The 27,264-nt window shown below is 39.1% G+C and overlaps 1 protein-coding gene and 1 pseudogene across 1 annotated transcript in view; both read left to right on the top strand.

The window, feature by feature from the left end:
- LOC139362425 (sodium/potassium-transporting ATPase subunit beta-1-like) lies at positions 1-18,124 on the top strand (annotated as a pseudogene).
- LOC105487707 (solute carrier family 30 member 9) overlaps positions 1-27,264 on the top strand; it is a 105,748-nt gene that overhangs the window by 33,594 nt on the left and 44,890 nt on the right. Inside the window, exons 7-8 of the mRNA XM_011751251.2 lie at positions 18,131-18,189; positions 21,876-21,943. Of these exons, the coding sequence (XP_011749553.1) occupies positions 18,131-18,189; positions 21,876-21,943 (127 nt within the window). The remainder of the gene's footprint in view (positions 1-18,130; positions 18,190-21,875; positions 21,944-27,264) is intronic.

The raw sequence follows: 27,264 nt of genomic DNA, 5'->3' as shown, positions 1-27,264 counted from the left end.
TATTCAATTTGAAGTCAAGTTAGTTGAAAAGTAACTTGTAGGTGAGAACTGTGCCTGTAAGAACTCTCTAGTGCTAGCATACCTGTTGGCCTAGGCTCTGTTGCTTCCAGCAAATACTAGTTTCCGTTTTGAGATTCAATTATTTCACAAAAACAGGAACTGTGTTTTTGTTTTCTCCCGTATAGCTTTTTGAAGATGATGAGAGGAAGAGAAGCTACAGTTTATCATTTTTATAAGACATATAATTATCAGAACTTATGATCTGAAGATTATGCTTGTTATAAAAGTGATAGAATAGGAAGTAATTGCTGTATTAGTCTATTTTCACACTGCTACAAAGATACTACCCAAGACTGGGTAGTTTATAAACAAAGGAGATTTAACTGACTCACAGTTCCACATAACTGGAGAGGCGTTAGGAAGCTTACAATCATGGCACTAGGAGAAGCAGGCACGTCTTAACATGGTGTCAGGCGAGAGACAGCTTATGTGTAAGAGGAACCATCAAACACTTATAAAACCATCACATCTCGAGAACTAAGTATCGCAAGAACAGTATGGGGGAGACCATACCCATGATCCAGTCACTTCCCACCATGTCCTGTCCTCAGTACGTGGTGATTATGGCTATTATAATTCGAGATGAGACTTGGGTGTGGACACAGAGCCACATCATAGCAATTGCTTTTTTATAGAAAGGTCTATTAACTCAGCTACATTAATTAATTCAGCAGGTATTTATCCAGTACCCACTATGAACAAGAAGCTGTACTTGGTGTTTGAAATGTATATGCAAGTAAGACTCTTAGGAGCCAGGTGTGGTGGCACATGTCTGTAGTCCCAGCTACTTGCCTGTAATCCCAGCTACTCAGGAGGCTGAGGTGGGAGGATCACTTGAGCCCAGGAGTTTGAGACCACCCTGGGCAACAAAGACATAACTGGGATGATACTATACATATTGTTGTACATCTTGCTCTTTATATAGTGGTGTAATTGTAACCGTTTTCCATATCTACGTATAGAAATCTACCTCATTCTTTTCAGCAGTTGTATAGTACCCCATTATATGGATGTAGCAAGATTTATGTTCTTCAGTTTTTCACTGTTACAAAGAATACATCAATAAATATTCTAATTTTTTTAACATGTTAGATAATTGTGAATATTTACATAGGATTGAGTTGTTAGTAGTATAATTTTAGGATCAAATGGCATAGGTATTTAAAAATTTGATAGATCCTAAAGAATTACTCTCTGAAGGAAATATGGTACCAGTTTACATTTACAATCACAGTGTATGAGTGTGACTGTTTTTTCATACCCTTGCCCATCCTGGATATTAACAAGATTTTAACTTTTTTGTGTATTTGATGGGCAATAGATGGTACCTCGTTTAATTTTGAATATCTCTGACTGCTACTGAGGTTGATTATCTTCTATGTGTATTGGTTTTTCTTAGTTCTTCTGTAATAATTTTTATATATTTTGTTCACTTTTCTATTAGATTGTGTGTCTTTTAAAATTGATTTAAATAAGTGTTTGGTGGATTTTAACCAAAATCTAACCACGTTAGTTTTATTTGTTCTAAATATTTTCTAACAGTCTATCTTGAAATTTGGTTTCGCCTCTTTTTAGTAGGGAAATTTCAAACATATTCGGAAGCGCAGAGAAAAGTATAATAACCTTTTAATGCCCATCATCTGGCTTTACAGCTATCAACACATGGCCAGCCTTGTTTAATGTATATCCCTTTCACTAACCTTCATTCTACTGGATTACTTTGAAACCAGGTCCAGACATTGTATCATTTTATTTATAAATATTCCAGTATATATTAAAAGGTCAGGATGTCTGTTTTAGTCAGTTCATGTGATGGTGTTGTTTGAACTGTTTTAGAAAAGTTAACTATCCATTGCCGGTAGTAAGCTGTCAGTCTTAATAATCCTCTCATTTGCCCTTTAGTTGAAGATCTAGGATGTTCTCGAATAGCTTTAATTCTGACAAAGAAAGTGATTGACCTTCTGTTGATGATTCCTTTCTTGGCAAAATTGAAAATGGCGTGTCTCTTTTCAGCTAATCTAGTCAGGAGGAATAAGGAGTATGTTTGAGATTCTTGTGACCTGGAATATATAATATTAAATCATCTAGATGTTGAATAAGTGTAGTTTTCCTTGTAAAATCCAAGTTTTTTAAATCATTGGTTTGGCATTTTCAAAAGTTTGAAGGAGACAGTGAATCCTAGTATCAAAGGATTTTTGGCATCAGAAAAAGTTGTTGATTATCTTTTTTTTTTTTTAAGAGATGGGGTCTCACTGTGTTGCCCAGGCTGGAATACAGTGGCTATTCTCAGGTGCAATCATAGTGAATTATAGCCTTGAACTCCTGGGCTCAAGTGATCATCCTGCCTCAGCGTCCTGAGTAGCCAGGACTACAGGTGTGTGCCACCATGCCTAGCTGACTATCTTTATCCACAGATATGCTAAAGAGAACTGCACTTAAATTAACAGAAGTGAAGTATTTAGTTTCAATGGAAGAAATACATACCGGGGACAGGTAGTCTTGGAAATTCTGATATACTATTCAGTTAATGGTTTCCATTGAGTTTCTTTATAGGTAATATAGGTGCTAATATGGGATACAATCAGATAGGGCATATTCCATTGGGGAATTAGATATTGCCAGTGCAGTTATATAGTTCTTTTACTCTTGGGCACTTATATATGGTAATGTGTCAGGATTAAAGTAGAGATCTATGTGCTAGTATTTATGAAAAATGTATACATATTTTTCTTTGATAATCAGGCCAACTTTATCTGTTAAATGACTAAGAGATTTTATTGAGCATCGTGAGGGTTTCTCAGAACAGTATGATTGCTGTTATTCCCTTTTCTGATTTGATAGAACAATTTATTTTTTAGTGTTTATACTTCTTATCAACGACACTGATTTTTATTAGTATTAGACGAGATCGGGCGCGTTCAGGGTGGTATGGCCGTAGACGATTTTTATTAGTATTAGAAAGGGACTACACTTGCTTAGGGTTTGAGAAGTTAATAGAGTTTGCCTTGCATGGCTGTTGAAAGCCCTAAGTTTGTTCCTTTTTTTTTTTCACCTTCTCTTTTGGTTTCTTGACAGTGCATAGCAATTTAGTTTTTTCAACATGAACTGACTGCCAGCTCATTTTAATCTTTCTTACCACCCTATTTTTAACCTAAGGCGCTTTAACCAAAGAGAGCATAACGGTTCCTTCGGCATTCTACATCAGGGTCAGTGTCCACATATTGTTTATTTCTAGCAAGTCTAATTCTAAAATTGCCTGTCAACTCTATGGGGTTTTTTTGTTTATAGTTTTGGATTTTAGTGTAATCAATTTTAATAGAGGATGGCTTCCTAGATAGCTTACAACAACCTATGTCCCTGGCTCTTAATAAATAACTTTTGCTGGTGTTACGGAATCTGTCTTCAGTAGCCAGAGTCGGCAAACTATGGCCCATGAACAAATCTGGTCCACCGCCTGTTTATGTATAGTTTATAAGCCAAGAGTGGTTTTCATATTTTAATGACTGACAAAAAAGCAAAAGAATAACAATATTTTGTGACAGATGAAAATTAAATGAAATTTAAATTTCAGAGTCCGCAAATAAAATTTTATTGAGATGTAACCATGATCTTTTATTTACCTATTGTCTATGGCTGCCTTTGCATATCAACAGCAGAGTTGAGTAGCTCCAACAGAGACCACATGTGGTGCTCCTGTCACTTTGCACTGCTGCTCAGTATACTATAATTCATAACAGTTATAATTCAATAGTATTTCAAATGTCATAGGTATCCTTGTACATGACCTCTTTTTTTTTTTTTAGTATGAGTGCATACCTATCTGGTGAGTAAGAAAAGTAGACATCTAGTGTTGTGCTTTTAAGTCACAGTTGAGCATGGATTATTTTTTATTGAATTAGATGGCAAAGTACTGTGTCTACTATGCAGTGACACCATAGCTGAGTTAAAAGAATATAATATATGTTGACATTACCAGATTAATCAATCATGACAGTATTCCTAATTCACAGGAGTGTAATAGTCAGAAAAACTAGAAAATTTAAGATGGAATCTATTACAGCAGAATTTGTTAACAAAAATAGAAAATGAAAATGAGGCTGCAACCAAAGTTGTGATTTCTGAGTGGCTTATTAGTCAAGCAAAGAAAGTAGTTTTCTAATGGCAGGTAAATTAAGTCCTGTTTAATTTGAGCAGCTGAAGAAATATATCCAGTACAGTGGCCTTTAGACAAGACTAGTTGCTTCAAGAGTTGAAGACACTGGGGACAGACATCAGTAGTCAATTAAAAAGCAAGGCAAATGATTTTGAATGATATTCCTTGGCTCTTGATAAGTTGACCTATGTACCAATACTATTTGAGGAGTGAGTGCTGAGTTTGAAGAGACTGAAGAATTACCCTTTGTGAATAGTCTGTGTGGAACAACCACAGGCAAGAATTTTTGTTTTTTGAGACGGAGTCTCGCTGTGTCGCCAGGCTGGAGTGCAGTGGCATGATCTCAGCTCACTGCAACCTCCACCTCCTGGGTTCAAGCGATTCTCCTGCCTCAGCTTCCCGAGTAGCTGGGATTACAGGTGTGTGCCACCATGCCCAGCTAATTTTTTTTTTGTATTTTTAGTAGAGACGGGGTTTCACCATGTTAGTCAGGATGGTCTCGATCTCCTGACCTTGTGATCCTCCCACCTCGTCCTCTCAAAGTGCTGGGATTACAGGTGTGAGCCGCTGCGCCCAGCCACACAAGAATATTTTCAAAGAAGATGTGAAAATACTAATTCGGTAAACCTGATGTGGAATCTGCTAAGATGTCTTAGACAGTGGTGGTAAAAATATGTGTAGAGCAGAAAAAGCCTTAGTTGGACAAATTTATAAAGCTTGTGAAAACATAAGATGTTGAAAGCCTTTTCATCGGTAGATACTTCGCAGAAAATATTTGTCATGAGTAGGAACTTTGTGGAAAATACTTAAATCTCTTGTTTGCTATTGAACCAGTAGTATCACCTTTGAACTTGTGGACTTAACCACTGAAAGAAATAGAAGCTGATTATCCTGACTTGTCCATCTACACTGCATTTCAATGGTTTAGCAGTTTTACTGCCATTTTTTGAGCTCAGGATTGAAAAATTCAAAACAAATTTTTCTGAATAAGAAGACCTACCTGTCAACCACTATTATCAAACACTGAATGGCTTAGAAAATTAGCTTTTGCTGCAGACCTTATGTTTCTTAATGCATTCAATGTAAAATTATAGGGGAAAGCAGTGTTTAAATACAAAACTTACTCTGCTATAAAGTCATTTCAACAGTAGATTCATTGTTTGAATTAAAGTAACGTCAGTCAGCTTTATGTACTTCCCATGCTGTTAGAAGTTTAACAGAAGCACTCAGATCCGCAGTGGCAGTGGCATGTCCTGTCTGTGGAGAGCCAGGCCAGAGACAACTAGCAACGCCTCAGAGAATGCCAGGGTGCGTCCCGAAGCCACCTGCCCTTCCGACTGCGGCAGCTGCTGACCCACCGTTGCCATGACCTGCAGGAAAGCCAAGAAGGAGGGCAGTTGGAAGAAATTCATCTGGAACTCAGAGAAGAAGGAGTTTTGGGGCAGGACTGGTGGCAGTTGGTTTAAGATCCTTCTGTTCTACATAATATGTTATGGCTGCCTGGATGGCATCTTCATCAGAATCATCCAAGTGGTGCTGCTCACCATCAGTGAACTTAAGCCCACATATCAGGACCACATATCAGGACCCCACCAGGATTAACACAGATATCTCAGATCCAGAAGACTGAAACTGCCTTTCATCCTAATGATCCCAAGCACTGTGAGGCATATGTGCTGAACGTAGTTAGGTTCCTGGAAAAGTACAAAGATTCAGCCCAGAAGGATGACTTGATTTTTGAAGATTGTGACAATGTGCCCAGTGAACCCAAAGAACAAGGAGACTTTAATCATGAATGAGGTGAGCGAAAGTTCTGCAGATTCAAGCTTGAGTGGTTGGGAAATTGCTCTGGATTAAATGACGAAACTTATGGCTACAAAACTATGTGTTGTTATAAAGCTCAAGCAAGTTCTAGGCTTTAAACCTAAGCCTCCCGAGAGTGAGTCCTTGGGGAGTTACCCAGTGATGAAGTATAATGAGTATGTCTTTCCTGTTCAGTGCACTGGCTAGTGAGATGAAGATAAGGATAAAGATGGAAATGTGGAGTATTTTGGACTGGACACCTACCTTGGTTTTCCTCTGCAGAATTATCTCTGCTATGGCAAACTCCTGCAGCCCAAATACCTGCATCCCCTCCTTGCTGTACAGTTCACCAACCTTACCATGGACACTGAAATTTGCATAGAGTGTAAAGTGTATGGTGAGAACATTGGGCACAGTGAGAAAGATGGTTTTCAGGGATCCCTTGATGTAAAAATTGAAGTTAAGAGCTGATCACAAGCACAAATCTTTCCCACTAGCCATTTAATAAGTTTAAAAAAAGATGCAAAAACCTGTTAGTCTTGAACAAACTGTCATACGTATGGGACCTACACTTAAAGCATAATCTATGTGCTTTACACTTGCTTTCTGCATTTAATCGGTTAGAATGTAGTTACTGTAAACTAAAGTGTAGCAATAGCAACAAAATATTCTACTGTAAGTGACAAGAAAAATTGAGCCTTGAGATGTGCTAATTTTTTCTGTAAATTATGATTCCATAAATGACTTGTAAGGAGTGTTTCTGGCCTCTAAGTATTGCCTCCTGTATTTTATTTAGTGTACAGTACTATAGGTGCATACTCTGGTCGTTTTTCAACCCATGTTTTATCATATCTGTTTTGTAATTTATGTGAGCAGGGTTTGCTGTCCAAGGTATAAATATTCAATGGGAATAAAACTGGCATGGTTTATTTATTTATTTATTTTTGCTCTTTCAAAGATAATGGCCCATCAATGAGCATTTTAAAAAAATATATCAATGTGTTTTAATCTATTATGGTTATCACTCTTTTTTTTAATTATACTTTACATTCTAGGGTACATGTGCACAATGTGCAGGTTTGTTACATATGTATATATGTGCCATGTTGTTGTGCTGCACCTGTCAACTTGTCATTTACATTAGGTATATCCCCCAATGCCATCCCTTCCCCCTCCTCCCACCCCACGACAGGCCTCGGTGTGTCATGTTCCCCTTCCTGTATCCAAGTGTTCTCATTGTTCAGTTCCCACCTATGAGTGAGAACATGTGGTATTTGGTTTTCTGTCCTCGCGATAGTTTGCTGAGAATGATGGTTTCTAGTTTCATCCATGTCCCTACAAAGGACATGAACTCATCCTTTTTTATGGCTACATAGTATTCCATGGTGTATATGTGCCACATTTTCTTAATCCAGTCTATCATTGATGGACATGTGGGTTGGTTCCAAGTCTTTGCTATTGTGAATAGTGCTGCAACAAACATACTCGTGCTTTGTCTTTATAGAAGCATGATTTATAATCCTTTGGGTATATGTCCAGTAATGGGATGGCTGGGTCAAATGGTATTTCTAGTTCTAGATCCTTGAGGAATCACCACACTGTCTTCCACAATGGTTGAACTAGTTTGCAGTCCCACCAACAGTGTAAAAGTGTTCCTGTTTCTCCACATCCTCTCCAGCATCTGCTGTTTCCTGACTTTTTAATGATCGCCATTCTAACTGGTGTGAGATGGTATTTCTCATTGTGGTTTTGATTTGCATTTCTCTGATGGCCAGTGATGATGAGCATTTTTTCATGTGTACGTTGGCTGCATAAATGTCTTCTTTTGAGAATAGTCTGTTCATATCCTTTGCCCACTTTTGATGGGGTTGTTTGATTTTTTTTTGTAGATTTGTTTGAATTCTTTGTAGGTTCTGGATATTAGCCCTTTGTCAGATGGGTAGAATGGGTAGATTGCAAAAATTTTCTCCCATTCTGTAGGTTGCCTGTTCACTCTGATGGTAGTTTCTTTTGCTGTGCAGAAGCTGTTTAGTTTAATTAGATCCCATTTGTCAATTCTGGCTTTTGTTCCCATTGCTTTTGGTGTTCTAGTCATGAAGTCCTTGCCCATGCCTATGTCCTGAATGATATTGCCTAGGTTTCTTCTAGGGTTTTTATGGTTTTAGGCCTAACATTTAAGTCTCTAATCCATCTTGAATTAATTTTTGTATAAGGTGTGAGGAAGGGATCCAGTGTCAGCTTTCTACATATGGCTAGCCAGTTTTCCCAGCACCATTTATTAAATAGGGAATCCTTTCCCATTTCTTGTGTTTGTCAGGTTTATCAAAGATCAGATGGTTTTAGATGTGTGGTATTATTTCTGAGGGCTCTGTTCTGTTCCATTGGTCTATATCTCTGTTTTGGTACCAGTACCATGCTGTTTTGGTTACTGTAGCCTTGTAGTTAGTTTGAAGTCAGGTAGGGGGATGCCTCTAGCTTTGTTCTTTTGGCTTAGGATTGTCTTGGCAATGCGGGCTCTTTTTTGGTTCCATATGAAATTTAAAGTAGTTTTTTCCAATTCTGTGAAGAAAGTCATTGGTAGTTTGATGGGGATGGCAGTGAATCTATAAATTAACTTGGGCAGTATGGCCGTTTTCACAATATTGATTCTTCCTATCCATGAGCATGGAATATTCTTCCATTTGTTTGTGTCCTCTTTTATCTTGTTGAACAGTGTTTTTTAGTTCTCCTTGAAGAGGTCCTTCACATCCCTTGTAAGTTGGATTCCTAGGTATTTTATTCTCTTTGAAGCAATTGTAAATGGGAGTTCACTCATGATTTGGCTCTCTGTCTGTTATTGGTATATAGGAACGCTTGTGATTTTTGCACATTGATTTTTCTATCCTGAGACTTTGTTGAAGTTGCTTATTAGCTTAAGGAGATTTTGGGCTGAGACGATGGGGTTTTCTGAATATAGAATCATGTCATCTGCAAACAGAGACAATTTGATTTCCTCTTTTCCTAATTGAATACCCTTTATTTCTTTCTCTTGCCTGATTGCCCTGGCTTGAACTTCCAACACTATGTTGAATAGGAGTGGTGAGAGACAGAAAACTGTCTTCTGCCAGTTTTCAAAGGGAATGCTTCCAGTTTTTGCCCATTCAGTATGATTGGCTGTGGGTTTGTCATAAATAGCTCTTATTATTTTTAGATACGTCCCATCAATACCTAGTTTATTGAGAGTTTTTAGCATGAAGGACTGTCAGATTTTATCGAAGGCCTTTTCTGCATCTATTGAGATAATCATGTGGTTTTTTTTTTTTTTTTTTTTTTTTTTTTTTTTTTGAGACAGAGTCTCGCTCTGTTGCCCAGGCTGGAGTGTGTGCCCGGATCTCAGCTCACTGCAAGCTCTGCCTCCTGGGTTTACGCTGTTCTCCTGCCTCAGCCTTCCGAGTAGCTGGGACTACAGGCGCCCGCCACCTCACCCGGCTAGTTTTTTTGTATTTTTTAGTAGAGATGGGGTTTCACCGTGTTAGCCAGGATGGTCTCGATCTCCTGACCTCGTTATCCGCCCGCCTCGGCCTCCCAAAGTGCTGGGATTACAGGCTTGAGCCACCACGCCCGGCCAATCATGTGGTTTTTGTCTTTGGTTCTGTTTATATGATAGATTACATTTATTGATTTGCTTATGTTGAACCAGCCTTGAAGCCAACTTAATCATGGTGGATAAGCTTTTTGATGTGCTGCTGGATTCAGTTTGCCAGTATTTTATTGAGGATTTTTGCATCGATGTTCATCAGGGATATTGGTCTAGAATTCTCTTTTTTTGTTGTGTCTCTGCCAGGCTTTGGTACCAGGATGATGTTGGCCTCATAAAATGAATTAGGGAGGATTCCCTCTTTTCATATTGATTGGAATAGTTTCAGAAGGAATGATACCAGCTTCTCTTTGTATCTCTGGTAGAATTCGACCGTGAATCCATGGGGTCCTGGACTATTTTTGGTTGGTAGGCTATTAATTATTGCCTCAATTTCAGAGCCTGTTACTGGTCTATTCAGGGATTCAACTTCTTCCTGGTTTAGTTTTGGGAGGGTGTATGTGTCCAGGAATTTATCCGTTTCTTCTAGATTTTCTAGTTTATTTGCAAAGAGGAGGTGTTTATAGCATTCTCTGATGGTAGGTAGTTTGTATTTCTGTGGGTTCAGTGGTGATATCCCCTTTATCATTTTTTATTGCATCTATTTGATTCTTCTCTCTTTTCTTCTTTATTAGTCTTGCTGGCGGTCTACCCATTTTGTTGATGTTTTCAAAAAACAGCTCCTGGATTCATTGATTTTTTTGAAGGGTTATTTGTGTCTCTGTCTCCTTCAGTTCTGCTCTGACCTTAGTTATTTCTTGTCTTCTGCTATCTTTTGAATGTGTTTGCTCTTACTTCTCTAGTTCTTTTAATTGTGATGTTAGGGTGTCCATTTTAGATCTTTCCTGCTTTCTCTTGTGGGCATTTAGTGCTAAAAATTTCCCTCTACACACTGCTTTAAATGTGTCCCAGAGATTCTGTATCTTTGTTCTCATTGGTTTCAAAGAACATCTTTATTTCTGCCTTCATTTTGTTATGTACCCAGTAATCATTCAGGAGCAGGTTGTTTAGTTTCCATGTAGTTGAGCGGTTTTGATTGAGTTTCTTAATCCTGAGTTCTAGTTTAATTGCACTGTGGTCTGAGAGACAGTTTGTTATAGTTTCTGTTCTTGTACATTTGCTGAGGAATGCTTTACTTCCAGCTATGTGGTCAATTTTGGAATAAGTGTGATGTGGTGCTGAGAAGAATGTATATTCTGTTGATTTGGGGTGGAGAGTTCTGTAGATGTCTATTAGGTCTACTTGGTGCAGAGATGAGTTCAATTCCTGGATATCCTTGTTAACTTTCTGTCTCGTTGATCTGTCTAATGTTTACAGTGGGGTGCTAAAGTCTCCTATTATTATTGTGTGGGAATCTAGTCTCTTCGTAGGTCTCTAAGGACTTGCTTTATGAATCTGGGTGCTCCTGTATTGGGTGCATATATATTTAGGATAGTTAGCTCTTCTTGTTGAATTGATCCCTTTACCATTATATAATGGCCTTCTTTGTCTGCTTTGATCTTTGTTGGTTTAAAGTCTGTTTTATCAGAGAGTAGGATTCCAACCCCTGCTTTTTTTTTGTTTTCCATTTGCTTGGTAGATCTTCCTCCATCCCTTTATTTTGAGCCTATGTGTGTCTCTGCACGTGAGATGGGTCTCCTGAATACAGCACACTGATGGGTCATGACTCTTTATCCAATTTGCCAGTCTGTGTCTTTTAATTGGAGCCCAATTATTTAATTTAGCCCATTTACATTTAAGGTTAATATTGTCATATGTGAATTAGATCCTGTCATTATGATGTTAGCTAGTTATTTTGCTCGTTATTTGATGCAGTTTCTTCCTAGTATTGATGGTCTTTACAATTTGGCATGTTTTTGCAGTGGCTGGTACTAGTTGTTCCTTTCCATGTTTAGTACTTCCTTCAGGAGCTCTTGTAAGGCAGGCCTGGTGGTGACAGAATCTCTCAGTATTTGTTTGTCTGTAAAGGATTTTATTTCTCCTTCATTTATGAAGCTTAGTTTGTCTGGATATGAAATTCTGGATTGAAAATTCTTTTCTTTAAGAATATTGAATATTGGCCCTCATTCTTTTCTGACTTGCAGAGTTTCTGCTGAGAGATCTGCTGTTAGTCCAATGGGCTTCCCTTTGTGGATAACCTGACCTTTCTCTCTGACTGCCCTTAACATTTTTTCCTTCATTTCAACTTTGGTGAATCTGACAATTACGTGTCTTGGAGTTGCTCTTCTCGAGGAGTATCTTTGTGGCGTTCTCTGTATTTCCTGAATTTGAATGTTGACCTGCCTTGCTAGGTTGGGGAAGTTCTCCTGGATAATATTCTGAAGAGTGTTTTCCAGCTTGGTTCCGTTCTCCTCATCACTTTCAGGTACACCAATCAGACGTAGATTTGGTCTTTTCACATAGTCCCATATTTCTTAGAGGCTTTGTTCGTTTCTTTTTACTCTTTTTTCTCTCAGCTTCTCACTTAATTTCATTCATTTGATCTTCAAATCACTGATACCCTTTCTTCCACTTGATCAAATTGGCTGCTGAAGCTTGTGCATGTGTCACATAATTCTCGGGCTATGGTTTTCAGCTCCATCAGGTCATTTAAGGACTTCTCTACACTGTTTATTACAGTTAGCCATTTGTCTATCTTTTTTCAAGGTTTTTAGCTTCTTTGTGATGGGTTCGAACATCCTCTTTTAGCTTGAGAAGTTTGTTATTACTGATCATCTGAAGCCTCCTTCTCTCAACTTGTTAAAATCATTCCCCATCCAGCTTTGTTCCGTTGCTGGTGAGGAGCTGTGTTCCTTTGGAGGAGAAGAGGCACTCTGATTGTTAGAATTTTCAGCTTTTCTGCTCTGGTTTTTCCCCATCTTTGTGGTTTTATCAACCTTTGGTCTTCGATGATGGTGACGTACAGATGGGGTTTTGGTGTGGATGCCCTTTCTGTTTGTTAGTTTTCCTTCTAACAGGACACTTAGCTGCAGGTCTGTTGGAGTTTGCTGGAGGTCCACTCCAGACCCTGTTTGCCTGGGTATCAGCAGCGGAGGCTGCAGAATAGCAAATATTGCAGATTGGCAGATGTTGCTGCCTGATCCTTCCTCTAGAAACTTCGTTTCAGAGGGCACTTGGCTGTATGAGGTGTCAGTCGGCCCCTACTGGGAAGTGTCTCCCAGTTGGGCTAGTAGGGGATCAGGGACCCTCTTGAGGAGGCATTTTCTCTGCTCTCAGATCTCCACCTGCGTGCTGGGAGAACCACTACTGTCTTCAAAGCTGTCCCACAGGGACGTTTAAGTCTGCAGAAGTTTCTGCTGCCTTTTGTTCAGCTATGCTCTGCCCCCAGAAGCGGAGTCTACAGAGGCAGGCAGGCCTCCCTGAGCTGGGGTGGGCTCCACCCAGTTCGAGCTTCCTGGTGGCTTTGTTTACCTACTCAAGCCTCAGCAATGGCGGATGCCCCTCCCCCAGCCTCGCCGCCTTGCTGTTTTATCTCAGATTGCTGTGCTAGCAGTGAGTCAGGCTCTGTGGGTGTGGGACCCTCTGAGCCAGGGGTGGGATATAATCTCCTGGTGTTCTGTTTGCTAAGGCTGTTGGAAAAGCGCAGTATTAGGGTGAGAGTGTCCCGATTTTCCAGGCACTGTCCGTCATGGCTTCCCTCTGCTAGGAAAGGGAATTCCCGGACCCCTTGTGCTTCCCAGGTAAGGCAATGCCCCACCCTGGTCTGTGGGCTGCACCCACTGTCTGAGAAGCCCCAGTGAGATGAACCAGGTACCTCAGTTGGAAATGCAGAAATCACCTGTCTTCTGTGTCACTCATGCTGCCAGCTGCAGACTGGAGTTGTTCCTATTCAGCCATCTTGAAACCTACTCAATGAGCATTTTTAACATACTCTGTAGTCTTTTCCTGTGGCGTTAGGTCTTACTTTATTATTATTTTTTCTCCTGGGATTGGGATGGGGGTTTGTCATGGGGGAACTGCCCTTTAAATTTTAAGTGACACTACAGAAAAACACAAAAAGGTGATGAGTTGTGTTGTGCTTGTTTTGAATGCTGTCTTGACATCTCTTCCTTTGTCCTCTAGTATGTTCTAAAGCTTTGTCTGAGATCTGAATTTGCCCATCACTTTGGCTAGTAACAGGCCTAATTAATTTGCTTTGTACATTTTGTTTTACTTTCCTTTCTTCCTTTCTGGAAGCATCACATGCTGATGGTGTGTCTTTATGAATGTTCTAACCATTTTCATGGTGGAAGAATTTTATATTTATGCAGTTGTACAGTTTTATTTTTTCCTGCAAAAAAAATGTAGTGTATGAAATAAACCAGAGTCACTTATTTGAAAATAAATCTTTATTTTGAACTTTATAGACAGCAGTGCAGCACCCCATAGACTAGTGTTAAATGTTTTCTACCATGCAAAATCCATGTTCTAATAATTGCCAGGAATACAGTGCTCTTGTGGATCATGTATTCAGTCAGGTTAAAACAATGGACAGTAAAAGAATGAACACATAAAAAAAATAACAGAAGACATCTGCAGCAGATATATTTTCCAAGCCCAACCAGAAGTGTTTTTCAGATTTCCATGCAAGTGCAGGGGAAATTTGCATATTTCAAAATCTGTTGAATTGTGCAGTTTAGCAGCTTTCTCCTAACTTCAATTGGAAGTGATTAGTCCTCAATGTAACAAGATGCTAAAAGGCAAATATCAACAAGAATTTCATATAATTCTATAAATGCTTTCAAAGCTATGAATATAGTTATTTAAAATCACATTTATAGATTCATATCAGTATTTGGTAGTACTTACCTATAAGATTTTCAAGATGAAATAGTAAAATATCAGGTCATCGTCAATAGATGAATATTTGCAATTAATTTTGATGATAAGGAATACTAACTGAATTCCAATTAAGTGAAATATTTTATCCTATCTCCCCAAAAAGTATTCTGTTCTTCTGATTGTAGACCTGTGTTACAAAGAATTGCATTCACATATTTTTATTATATTTTAAATTTTGTCAATAAATTTCATGGAAATTTGTAGTTATTTCTTATTATACCTTTATCATATCCTTTATATTATCTCTTGGCCTCCAAAGCATAAAATATTTGCTACCTAGCTATATTAGTCAGTTCTTGCATTGGTATAAAGAAGTACCTGAGGCTGGTTATAAAGAAAAGAGGTTTAATTAGCTCAGAGTTCTGCAGGCTGTATAGGAAGCATAGAAGCTTCTGGGGAGCCTCAGGAAGCTTCCAATCTTGGTGGAAGGCAAAGAGGGAACAGGTATCTTACATAGCAGGAGCAAGAGAGAGATGAGGGAGTGCCTCACACTTTTAAATGACTAAATCTCATGAGAATGAACTCACCTGTCATGAGGACAGTACCAAGAGGGATACTGCTAAATCATTCATGAGAATTCACCCCCATGACCCAGTTATCCCCCTACCAGGCTCCCCCTCCAACAATTGGATTTCAATTTGACATGAGATTTGGATGGGGACACAGGTCCAAACCATGTCACTAGTCCTCTTGGAAAAAAAGTTTGCCAACCCTATTTCAATGGTTTCATTAGGATTCCACCCCATTTTATTTATTTTTGTTACTAGTAACCTGATAAGAAATTATGAAACTGGAAGGATATGAAACGAGAAGCCTTGGAGTATAAATATTTAGGAGGACTCTAAACTATTTGATTATCTCAGTTCTGCACGGGACCAAGGCTTAGAAATGACAATATTTCCTTTTTCAGATGAGTTGGCAAAATTTCAAAGTGGAAATTGTGAGACAATTATGGTCAATAACCCAGGAAGAAAGGGATGGAGAGAGTTTCTTGAGAGTACAGGAGTTCATTACCAAGAGGGGAGCAGCGGTATAGGAAGAGAGAAGAGGGAGAAGAAAACATGCAAGGAATAGAACAAAGTAGCAGTGGTCAAACTGTCCTAATGTTGATCAATGGAAGCGCCTCAGTTGGCTCCTAAGTCCCTTTGTCATAACTCTAGTATCATGGCGTCCTTACTTTTAGGAATAATATGTTTCAGACTCATATTGTACGTTTCCTATCCTGGGGTGGTAATCAACTATTTCTAAAATGAGCCACTTTTACTGGAAAATAAAATCAAGTTAAAGTAATTATTTAATTGATTTATTCTATGTCTCTACACACATAGAGAATAAAGTGTAGTTTCAAATAACACTATTAATATTAACAATGTAATTTAAGATTTCTTTGCTTTTCTTTGTATCTTTAGTATATATATCCCACTAGAGATTCATACTTCAATTTCTGTGTTATAAAGTCACTTAAAATTTTTCTATATAGAAATACCATCAATAGATATACAGTTAGGCTCATTTGTTTCATTTTGCTTCTGATTTTTAAACATAATTTTGTTTTTATTTTATAATTGCCTAAAAATTTACATGATTTCTTAGTCAAACCTACAGAACAGATATTTCAGAGGACTCTAGCTTCCATCTCTGTCCTTTCCACTCTAAGTCCTCTCTCTTGTATAAGTAACTGTTTTAAAAATTAGTTTTTGGTGTTTTTTTTTTTTTTTGTACTTAAAATATAAGAAAATAAAGCCAGGCTCCATGGCTTATGCCTATAATCCCAGGACTTTGGGAGGCTGAAGTCAGCGGATCACTTCAGACCAGGAGTTTTTGAGACCAGCCTGGGCAACATTAGCGAGACCCTTTTCCCTACCCAAAATTTAAAAATAAAAATAATATTTAAAAAGAAAATAAACATACACATTTGTATTAAACTCCATACCCTTCATAAATAAGGCATACTATACATACTTTCTGCTCTTGCTTTTTTTTTTTTTGAGATGGAGTCTCGCTCTGTGGCCCAGGCTGGAGTGCAGTGGCGCGATCTTGGCTCACTGCAACCTCCACCTCCCGGGTTCAAGCAATTCTCCTGCCTCAGCCTCCCGAGTAGCTGGGACTACAGGCGCATGCCACCATGCTTGTCTAATTTTTTGTATTTTTGGTAGAGACAGGGTTTCACCATGTTAGCCAGGATAGTCTCGATCTCCTGACCTTGTGATCCGCCTGCCTTGGCCTCCCAAAGTGCTGGGATTACAGACATGAGCCACCACGCTGAGCTGCTCTTATTTTACTTAACTCCGTCCTGAGGACTATGCCATAGCAGTAAATAAAGACATTTCTTTGTTTATTTTGTAATACTCTATTTTTTGATATACCGTAATGTATTCAGTCATTCCCCCATAGGACGTTTCTCATCTTTTGCTATTAAAATGATACCATGAGTAGCCTTGTAAATAAAAGTTAAAGGAATTTTTTGTAATACAAAAATTTGAGAAAACACATTAATAGAAAAACTCTCTTATATTTTTCAACTTTGAGGTAAAAATGAAGGACTTTTGTTTTTATATCAGGCTTAATTAACTTTTTTAAAGGTAATATTGAGAAAAGAATCTTTCCAAACTGCCTTTATCTCATTGCAAATCCAGATTCTCCTGCCTCCTTTTTTATTGTGGTAAAAAACACATAGCCCAAAATTTACCCTTTTAACTATTTGCAGAGGTACAGTTCATAAGTGTGTAAGTGTATTCACATTGTTGTGAAACAGATCTTCAGAGGTTTTTCATATTGCAAAACTGAAGCGCTATACCCATTAAATAACTACCTCCCGTTTCCCTGCCTCCCCCCAGTCCCTGGCAACCACCATTCTGCTTTTTGTTTCTATTAACTTGAATACTTTAGATACCTCATATAAGTGGAATCATACAGTGTTTGTCCTTTTGAGATGGGCTTATTTCACTTAGCATAGTGTCCTCAAGGTTTATCCACGTTGTTGCATGTGACAGGATTTCCTTCCTTTTTCAAGGCTAAATAATACTCCATCATCATATGTTTATACCACATTTTGTTTATCCATTCATTCATCTATCCGTGGACATTTGGATTGCTTCGCCTCTTGACTACTATTGTGACTACTGCTGCTATGAACATGGGCATGTGAATAGCTTTTTGAGGCCCCAACTTTCTATTCTTTTGGACGTATGTCCAGAAGTAGGATTGCTGGATTATATGGTAATTCTGTGTTAAAATTTTTTTTAGGAACCTTCATATTTTTTTCTGTAGCAATTGCACCATTTTACATTCCTGCCATCAGTGCCCAAAGGTTCCAGTTTTGACACATTGCCAATACTTGTTATTTTCTGTTTCTTGTTTTTTTAATAGTAGCCATCCTAATGGATGTGAGGTGATATCTCATTGTGGTTTTCATATGTATTTCTCTGATGATTAGTGATGTTAAGCATCTTTCCATATGCTTGTTGGTGGTTTCTGTATAATCTTTGGAGAAATGTCTATTGAAATCCTCTCCCTATTTTTAAATCAGGTTACAAATCCAAATTTTTTATAACTTAATATTTTTGCTGTTAGCTTGTAGAGCATATTTAACATAGTCCTAAAGAGAATATCATGTTAATCTAAACTGTGACTAGTAAGAATATCTGTGACCTAAATTTATTTTGTTATTCTTACAGGGCTATTTAGAAACCAAAAAATATTAAGAGAGTACAGAGATTTCTTGGGAAATACCAAGGTAAGGATATCTTTGTAATAATGTGTATGTGTGCGTTGTACCTCAAAATTCTAATATCAGTCCATTGTAAAATTCTAGCCTGTCTGTGATCTCAGTCTAAGATTTTCTTGAGTACTTTGTAGTTCACTGAATTATAGTCTATTAATTCATTTCTGATTTTCCTTTTGTTTTTGAGATGGAGTTTCGCTTTTGTTGCCCAGGCTGGAGTACAGTGGCGCGATCTCGGCTCACTGCAATCTCTGCCTCCCAGGTTTGAACGATTCTCCTGCCTCAGCCTCCCGAGTAGCTGGGACCACAGGCACGCCACCATGCCCAGCTAATTTTTGTATTTTTAGTAGAGACAGAGTTTCACCATGTTGGCTAAGCTGGTCTTGAACTCCTGACCTCAGGTGATCCACCTGCCTCGGCCTCCCAAAGTGTTGGGATTATAGGGATGAGCCACCGCACCCAGCCTGATTTTCTTGAAATTTAAAACATTCGTATGTAAGTTTTCTTTAAAGTCATGACCATGTTATGAACCTTAAGCATGTAGATATAAATGAGGAAGAAGACTTTATTTTCTTAGGTTTTAGTGAGATTTATATCTGTCATACACACTCTTAATTTTCTTTAGCCTCTCTCTTTCTGCTCCTGACTCTGGTTCAGCATTCAGACTGCCAACTCTATGCTTGTATCCAAGAAGGTTAGCCCTTGGAGAAGAAAATTACCCAGCCAGTGTGATTGTTCTTTCTTCATTATATGACTATACAGAATCAATGGATATTCAATATTATTTGGCAGTCTTACTAAACTTCCAGAGTATGTTTACCTTCCCACTTTTTGAAATAGCTATTGCGTATCTTTTTCTTTCTTCCCAACAGCCTCACTCTTTACTCTTCAGCTCTTGCCCTTGCTTCATATTTTATTGAAAAAATAGGTGTAATTTCATAAAAGTACCTGATCTTTTCCATCACCTCATCTTTTCATCACCAAATTTATTAACTCATCTACACATGTGACAAAATACTCTGCTTTCCTTCCTACTAGAAGAAAATTAATATTGGGACACATACAGAAAGTTTGCCTTTACTGTTCTACCTCTTATTTTCTCCTGAACCTAATCCAACTGGGCTTTCAACTCCACCACTCCACTGAAATGATTTACCAAAGTCCCCAGCACCTTTAAGATGCCAAGCAGTCTATGGCCAAGTTGACTTTCCATTTAAACTTGACTGGGAAGGATCTCCTATCAAGAAGTTAATGTCATATTTGGATAAAAAGCTACCTATGCACATTTTCTTCTCTCTAGTGGCATTTGAGACATTGCACCCCTTTTGCAAAGTTTAGACATTGGCAGTGATGATAATTTTAGCCAAATCTTATTTGATATGCTTTCCTTTTCCATTTATTATCTTCAAGACCTCTTAATTTCCATTTCCCCTTTGATCCCTGCATTTCTGGCACCCCAGTGCTGCCCTGAAGATGTGAACTCTCCTCTGGTAGAGCCTTCATATGTCTTGTGAGCCAGCATTTTCACTCTCATGCCTAAAGGGCTACTGCCATTGCCTCTTGTGCTGGGATAACTTATGCTGGTGAGACCTGCCTCCTGGGAAGATTCACTCCTCGCCTTCATATCTGTTTCACATGGAGAATCATCCTCACCAGATTTTCTAATAGTAGCGGTTGACTTATGAAATCTCTTGTTATTTCAGGCCTTTAGAAGATTAATATTGGTCAGCTTTTGAATATTCCATGTTTTGAATCGAATTTTTTTGCTATTACAACCTTTCTTGCAGGGACATTAGGATAAAATTAGTATTTCATTTCCCTCTACTATACCCCTGTTCCCTTAAGGAATGGTTGTTCTCCCACTGAAGATGGTTGCTTTCCTCTCTGAAACATAAGGCTAATCCTGTTTGCACAAATTAAACTAATCCTGTTTGCACAAATTAAATGCCTTGTTCTTTCTTTTTTTTTTTTTTTTTTTTTTTTTGTTATTTCTGACCCAGACACTTGTTTTTCCAATATATTCTTAACTCATGAGAACTCCAGTGAGATATATGAAATCACAATGTTCTGGGTCTGCCTCTCTGGTACTTAATTTCTTGTATAATAATTCTCCCTTCAATATATTTCTACTTTCCCATGCCTTCCCTTCTATTTCTAATTCATGAGTTTCTTGAATAGTACTTCAGAAAATTGGAAGTACCTTTATCTCTGCTTAATATATTTAACTCCACAATAGTATCACCTTGAAATGCATCAATAATGCTTTGAACAATTTATGCTTCTTTTCCTGGTAGTTCTCTCTGAAATCTCTCCAAATTTTCTTCACTTGTACCAATATTAAAGAACCTTGTTTATTGTGAATATTTTCAAAGATACATAAAAATAGAAAAAATAGATATTGGCTATCCAGTTTCATTAATTTCTAACATTTTACTGTCCTGGTCTTCAAAAAGGGGCAGTTCTCCAATTGCTCTGATTATGGAATTTTTTAATATTTAATTTAATTTATTTTATTTTATTTTTGAGACAGAGTCTTGCTATGTTGCCCACTCGGCTCACTGCAACCTCCGCCTCCCGGGTTCAAGAGATTCTCATGCCTCAGCCTCCTGAGTAGCTGGGATTACAGGCACCCACCACCACACCCGACTGATTTTTTTGTATTTTAGTAGAGATAGGGTTTTACCATGTTGCCCAAACTGGTCTCAAACTCCTGAGCTCAAGCAGTCTGCCCCTCTTGGCCTCCCAAAGTGCTAGGATTACAGGCGTGAGCCACTGCGCCCAGCCTGATTATGGAATTTTTGAGTAGCTTTTACAGGATGCTTCCCAAGCGGGTTTTGGATCCTGGTTCCTTGTGATCTCTTGTTTTTCCAGATTTTTATTCTCTTCTTAGAGTCCTTGTGCCTTATCATTATTCCTAGTTACTACCAACACATCTTCCCTTTTGCTGCAGCTTTCTTTACTAAAATGGTTTGAACCCAGTGAATCTTTTTCCTTATTTTTTTCTTATTATTTCTTATTCTGATCTTAAAGATCTCATTTCTTTTCCCTGTTTTGCCCCTCCCATGAGTTCCCAAACCTTTCTTCTAAAGAAATCTTATGTTTCACCTTAAGCAGCATTCTGTTATTCCCATAATAATTTCATTGAGTTTTTTCTCTATTCAACCAAAGAATACAATAGATTCTTGTTATAATAAAACATATATTCTGTTTGTTATCAATAAACAGTATAATTCAGAAATCTAGACCCATAGTTAGAGTTTATGGCTTACAAATCGAAGTAAAAGTTGAGACCACATGGACAAGGTTTATCCCTGTGTAGTTCCTTCACTTAGCTCTGAAGGCAGGTCAATACAGAATTTGGGGTGTCTGATTTCACACATTCTTAGAGCATATGAATTTCAGCTCAGTGCATTTTTCTACTTTATTACTAGTTTTTATATAGCCAACTCAGATCCTTTCTGGAAGAAGGCAGGGCATGAATTACAAGGAAACAAAATAAACAAGATTCCGGAAAGAGACCCAGATATGCTGTCTGTTTTAATCTTTCCACTTTCTAAACAAGAACTTCTAGAAAAAAATAAGTAACGTAATTCAGAAGTTTTGATAGAGGAAACTTTTCTGGTCTGTCAAAGCCACCAGTTATAGTGCTTCTCTGCAAAATTTTGGAGATATTAAAAAAAGTTTTTATTTTTTTACAGCCACGCTCCAGAACGGCATCAGTGTTTTTTAAGGGACCAGGAAAAGTGGTGATGGTTGCAATTTGCATGTAAGTACTGAAAAATAAGCTTTGTGAAATAGAATATATTCTTTTAAATGTGTATATCTGTGAATATGTAAACTTATTACCTAGTAGCTAGCTATAGAGTTTGAGGTTTATTTTGTTTTAGGAGGAAATTGAATAAGTATTTATTACTGACAATATATGGGGAAAGAGCATGAATTCATATAGACACCCATGCTCATTCTCTGTATATTTTTGATGTAGTTAGATCTAAGAATAGTTGCTACCTGAAAATCCTTTCTTATTTTTATTGGAGTTGATAGAAGTCTTTTTTAAAGAAGTTAGATTGGCCAAGGTTATTTTTAGAGTAGCTAAACCAACCTGGGTTACAGCTACTGAATAATATCTTTGTGCTTATTTTCTTTATTCCACTTATCTCAGAAGAACATAATTGTTATTTTTGCCTCCTCTGTTTTTCTTTTGGAGACAGAGTCTTGCTCTGTCGCCAGACTGGAGCGTGGTGGTGCAATCTCAACTCACTGCAATCTCTGCCTCCCGGGTTCAAGTCATTCTCCTACATCAGCCTCCCAAATAGCTAGGATTACAGGCGCACGCCATCATGCCCAGCTAATTTTTGTATTTTTAGTAGAGATGGGGTTCCACCATGTTGGCCAGGATGGTCTCGATCTCTTGACCTCTTGGTCTGCTCACCTCAGCCTAAAGTGCTGGGATTACAGGTGTGAGCCACTGAGCCCGGCCTTGCCTCCCCCTTTTGCCCTCTATCTTCTTGATTTCTATTGTTTTGTTCACCTTTTATCTATTTTTCTGATTAATTTATTTTAGGATGTATGAAATCCTTCAATAATTCATTAGTTCTTTTATTTTTAAATATATATGTAAAATATCAGATATCATTGATCTGAAAATATGAAGATATAATATGTAATTCTTTAAGGATTGGAGGGACACTAAACTAGAGGAAGGCATTTATAATACAATGGATAATGATGTCATAACTACAAATAGTGGTGGTACAGATAGACATGGACAGCTTCAACTTCTTTGAAGGTATGTTCAAGGATAGTGACCAGGTTTCTGGCTTGTACAGTTGTATAAATAATGTACCATTCACTGAGGAGAACACTGAAAGGAGGAGCAGGGTGGGAGCAGAGAAAATGATGAGCTCATATTTGAGCTGGTGGTGTGTTTAGGGCACCCAGGTGAAGAGAGTCAACAGGGTTCTTTTCACTAGTAATACAGGGATAGTGATTATAGCTTTTCTTATTGGAGGGATGTATGTGTGAAAAGTGCTTAACATCGTACCTGCTCTAAGATATGTACTTAAGAAGTATTATTGTTAATATATATTGGTCTGAAGCTCAGGAGAGAAATCTGGGTTAGAGATATGGAGTTGATAGTTTTTAGTATGTAGAGTATAATTAAAGCCATAAAAGTAAAGATCACCTGAGGAATGTATGTATATGTAGTATGAGGAATAAAAAGCTCTCCGGAAGAATTCCTTGAGGAATGTTAACATTAAGAAAAAGGTGGAGGAAAAAGTGCCTGCAGAGGAGATTGAGGAGGAGTAAGGAAAAAAAGTAGAAAGAAAACCAGGAGTGTATTAGTCCATTTTCATGCTGCTGATAAAGACATACCTGAGACGGGGCAATTTACAAAAGAAAGAGGTTTAATTGGACTTACAGTTCCTGTGGCTGGGGAAGCCTCACAATCATGGTGGAAGGCAGAGAGGAGCAAGTTATGTCTTACGTGGATGGCAGCAGACAAATAGAGCTTGTGCAGGGTAACTCCCATTTTTAAAAACCATCACATCTCGTGAGTTCATTCACTATCATGAGAACAGCACTGGAAAGACCCACCCTCATGCTTCAGTCATCTCCCACTGGGTCCCTCCCAAAACATGTGGGAATTATAGGAGCTACAAGATGAGATTTTCTGGGGGACACAGAGCCAAACCATGTCAAGGAGTGTCATGAAAGCCAAGGGAAGACAGTGTTTGTTTTTGTGTGTGTGTGTGTGAGACGGAGTCTCACTCTGTCACCAGGCTGGAGTGCAGTGGCGCAATCTCGGCTCACTGCAACCTCCGCCTCCCAGGTTCAAGTAATTCTCCTGCCTCAGCCTCCCGAGTAGCTGGGACCACAGGCGCGCATGTTTTAAGAAAATAGCAGGCCTGGTACAGGCTCGCACCTGGAATCCCAGGCTTTGGGAGGCTGAGGCAGGAGGATTACTTGAGTTCAGGAGTTTAAGACCACCATGGGCAACATAGTGAGATCTTGTACCTACAAAATTTTTTTTTAATTAGCTGGGCATGGTGGGTGATGTGCGCCTGTAGACCTACTCAGGAAGTTGAAGCAGGAGAATCATTTGAGCCCAGGAGTTTAAGGCTACGGTAATCTGTGATTACACCACTGCACTCCAACGTGGGCAAGAACAAGACCCTGTCTTTAAAAAATAAAATAAATAGCCAGCCGGGGGGTGTCTGGCAAGATGGCTGGATAGGAACAGTTTCCTGTCTACATCTCCCAGCAAGATCCATGCAGAAGGTGGGTAACTTCTGCATTTCGAACTGAGGTACCTGGCTCATCTCATTGGGACTGGTCAGACAGTGAGTGCAGCCCACGGAGGGTGACCTGAAGCAGGGTGGGGCGTTGCCTCACCAGGGAAACGCAAGGGGTCAGGGAACTCCCTCCCTTAGCCAAGGGAAGCCATGAGGGACTGTGCCGTGAGGAACTGTGCGTTCCAGCCCAGATACTACACTTTTCCCATGCATGGTCTTCACAACCTGAAGACCAGGAGATTGCCTCAGGTGCCTACACCACCAGGGCCTTGGGTTTCAAGCACAAAACTGGGCGGCCATTTGGGCAGACACCAAGCTAGCTAGACTAGTTTTTTTAATATTCCAGGGGTGCCTGGAATACCAGAGAGACAGAACCTTTTACTCCCTTGGAAAGGGGGCTGAAACCAGGGAGCCAAGTGGTCTAGTTCAGCAGATCCCACACCCACGGAGCCCAGAAAGCTAAGATCCACTGGCTTGAAATTCTGGCTGCCAGCACAGCAGTCTGAAGTTGACATGGGATGCTTGAGTTTGGTGGAGCAGGGGTGGGGGTTTGGAGGCCACCATTACTGAGGCTTGAGTAGGTGATTTTCCCCTCACAGTGTAAACAAAGCCATCAGGAAGTTCAAACTGTACAGAGCCAACCATAGCTCGGCAAAGTTGCTGTAGCCAGACTGCCTCTCTAGATTCCTCCTCTCTGGGCAGGGCATCTCTGAAAGAAAGGCCCAGCAGCCCCAGTCAGGGGCTTATAGATAAAACTCCCATCTCTCTGGGACAGAAAACTTGGGGGTAGGAGCGACTGTGGCAGCAGACTTAAACGTTCCTGCCTGCTGGCTCTGAAGAGAGCAGTGGATATCCCAGCACAGCCGAGCTCTGCTAAGGGACAGACTGCCTCCTCAAGTGGGTCCCTGACCCCCATGCCTCCTGATGGGGAGACACCTCCCAGCAGGGATCAACAGACCCCTCATACAGGAGAGCTCCGGCTATCATCTGGTGGGTGCCTATCTGGGATGAAGTTTCCAGTGGAAGGAACAGGCAGCAATCTTTGCTGTTCTGCAGCCTCTGCTGTTGATACCTAGGCAAACAGGGTCTGTAGTGGACCTCCAGCAAACTCCAGCAGACCTGCAGCAGAGGGGCCTATTAGAAAGAAAACTAACAAACATAAAGGAGTAGCATCAACCTCAACAAAAAGGATGTCCACACAAAAACCCCATCTGAATGTCACCAACATCAAAGACCAAAATTAGATAAATCCACGAAGATTAGGAAAAACCAGTGCAAAAAGGCTGAAAATTCCAAAAACCAGAATGTCTCTTCTCCTCCAAAGGATCACAACTCCTCACCAGCAAGGGAACAAAATCGGATGGAGAATGAGTTTGACGAATTGACAGAAGTAGGCTTCAGAAAGTGGGTAATAACAGACTCCTCCAAGCTAAAGGAACATGTTCCAACCCAACGCAAGAAAGCTAAGAACCTTGAAAAAGGGTAGAGAAATTGCTAACTAGAATAACTGGTTAGAGAAGAACATAAATGACCTCATAGGCCGAAAAACACAGCACGAGAACTTTGTGAAGCATGCACAAGTACCAATAGTCAAATCAATCAAGCAGAAGAAAGGATATAAGAGATTGAAGATCAACTTAATGAAATAAAGCATGAAGATAAGATTAGAGAAGAAAATGAAAAAGAAATGGGAATATGTGAAAAGACAAAACCTACGTTTGGTTGGTGTATGTGAAAGTGACCGGGAGAATGGAACCAAGTTGGAAAACACTCTTCAGGAGATTATCCAGGAGAACTTCCCCAACCTAGCAAGACAGGCAGACATTCAAACTCAGGAAATACAGAGAACACCACAAAGACAGTCCTCGAGAAGAGCAACCTCAAGTCACATAATCATCAGATTCATTAAGGTTGAAATGAAGGAAAAAATGTTAAGGGCAGCCAGAAAGAAAGGTTGGGTTTTCCACAAAGGGAAGCCCACCAGACTAACGGCAGATCTCTGTGCAGAAATCCTACAAGCCAGAAGAGAGTGGGGGCCAATATTCAACATTCTTAAAGAAAAGAATTTTTAACCCAGAATTTCATATCTAGCCAAAACTAAGCTTCATAAGTGAAGGAGAAGAAAAATCTTTTACAGACAAGCAAATGTTGAGAGATTTTATAACCACCAGTCCTGCCTTACAAGAGCTTCTGAAGGGAAGTACTAAATATGGAAAGGAAAAATTGGTACCAGCCACTGCAAAAACATATCAAATTGTGAAGACCATCGACACTGTAAAGAAACTGCATCAACTAATGAGCAAAATAACCAGCTAGCATCATAATGACAGGATCAAATTCACACATAATATTAATCTTAAATAGAAAAGGGCTAAATGCCCCAGTTAAAAGACACAGACTGGCAAATTGGATAAAGAGTCAAGACCCATTGGTGTGCTGTATGCAGGAGACCCATCTGACGTGCAAAGACACCCATAGGCTCAAAATAAAGGGATTCAGGAATATTTACCAAGCAAATGGAAAGCAAAAAAAAAAAAAAAAAAAAAAAAAAAAAAAGGAGGGTTGCAATCCTAGTGTCTGATAAAACAGATTTTAAGCCAATGAAGATCAAAAAAGACAAAGGTCATTACATAGTCGTAAAGGGATCAGTGCAACAAGAAGAGCAAACTATCCTACATATATATGCATCCAATACAGGAGCACCCGGATTCATAAAGTGAGTTCTTACAGACCTATATAAAGAGACTTAGACTCCCACACAGTAGTAGTGAGAGACTTTAACCGCCACCCA

This window comes from Macaca nemestrina, chromosome 3, assembly GCF_043159975.1.
Source record: "Macaca nemestrina isolate mMacNem1 chromosome 3, mMacNem.hap1, whole genome shotgun sequence".
In the NCBI taxonomy this organism is placed as follows: domain Eukaryota; kingdom Metazoa; phylum Chordata; class Mammalia; order Primates; family Cercopithecidae; genus Macaca; species Macaca nemestrina.
The sequence above is the reverse complement of the archived record's forward strand: the minus strand, read 5'-3'. Positions and strand labels throughout refer to the sequence as shown.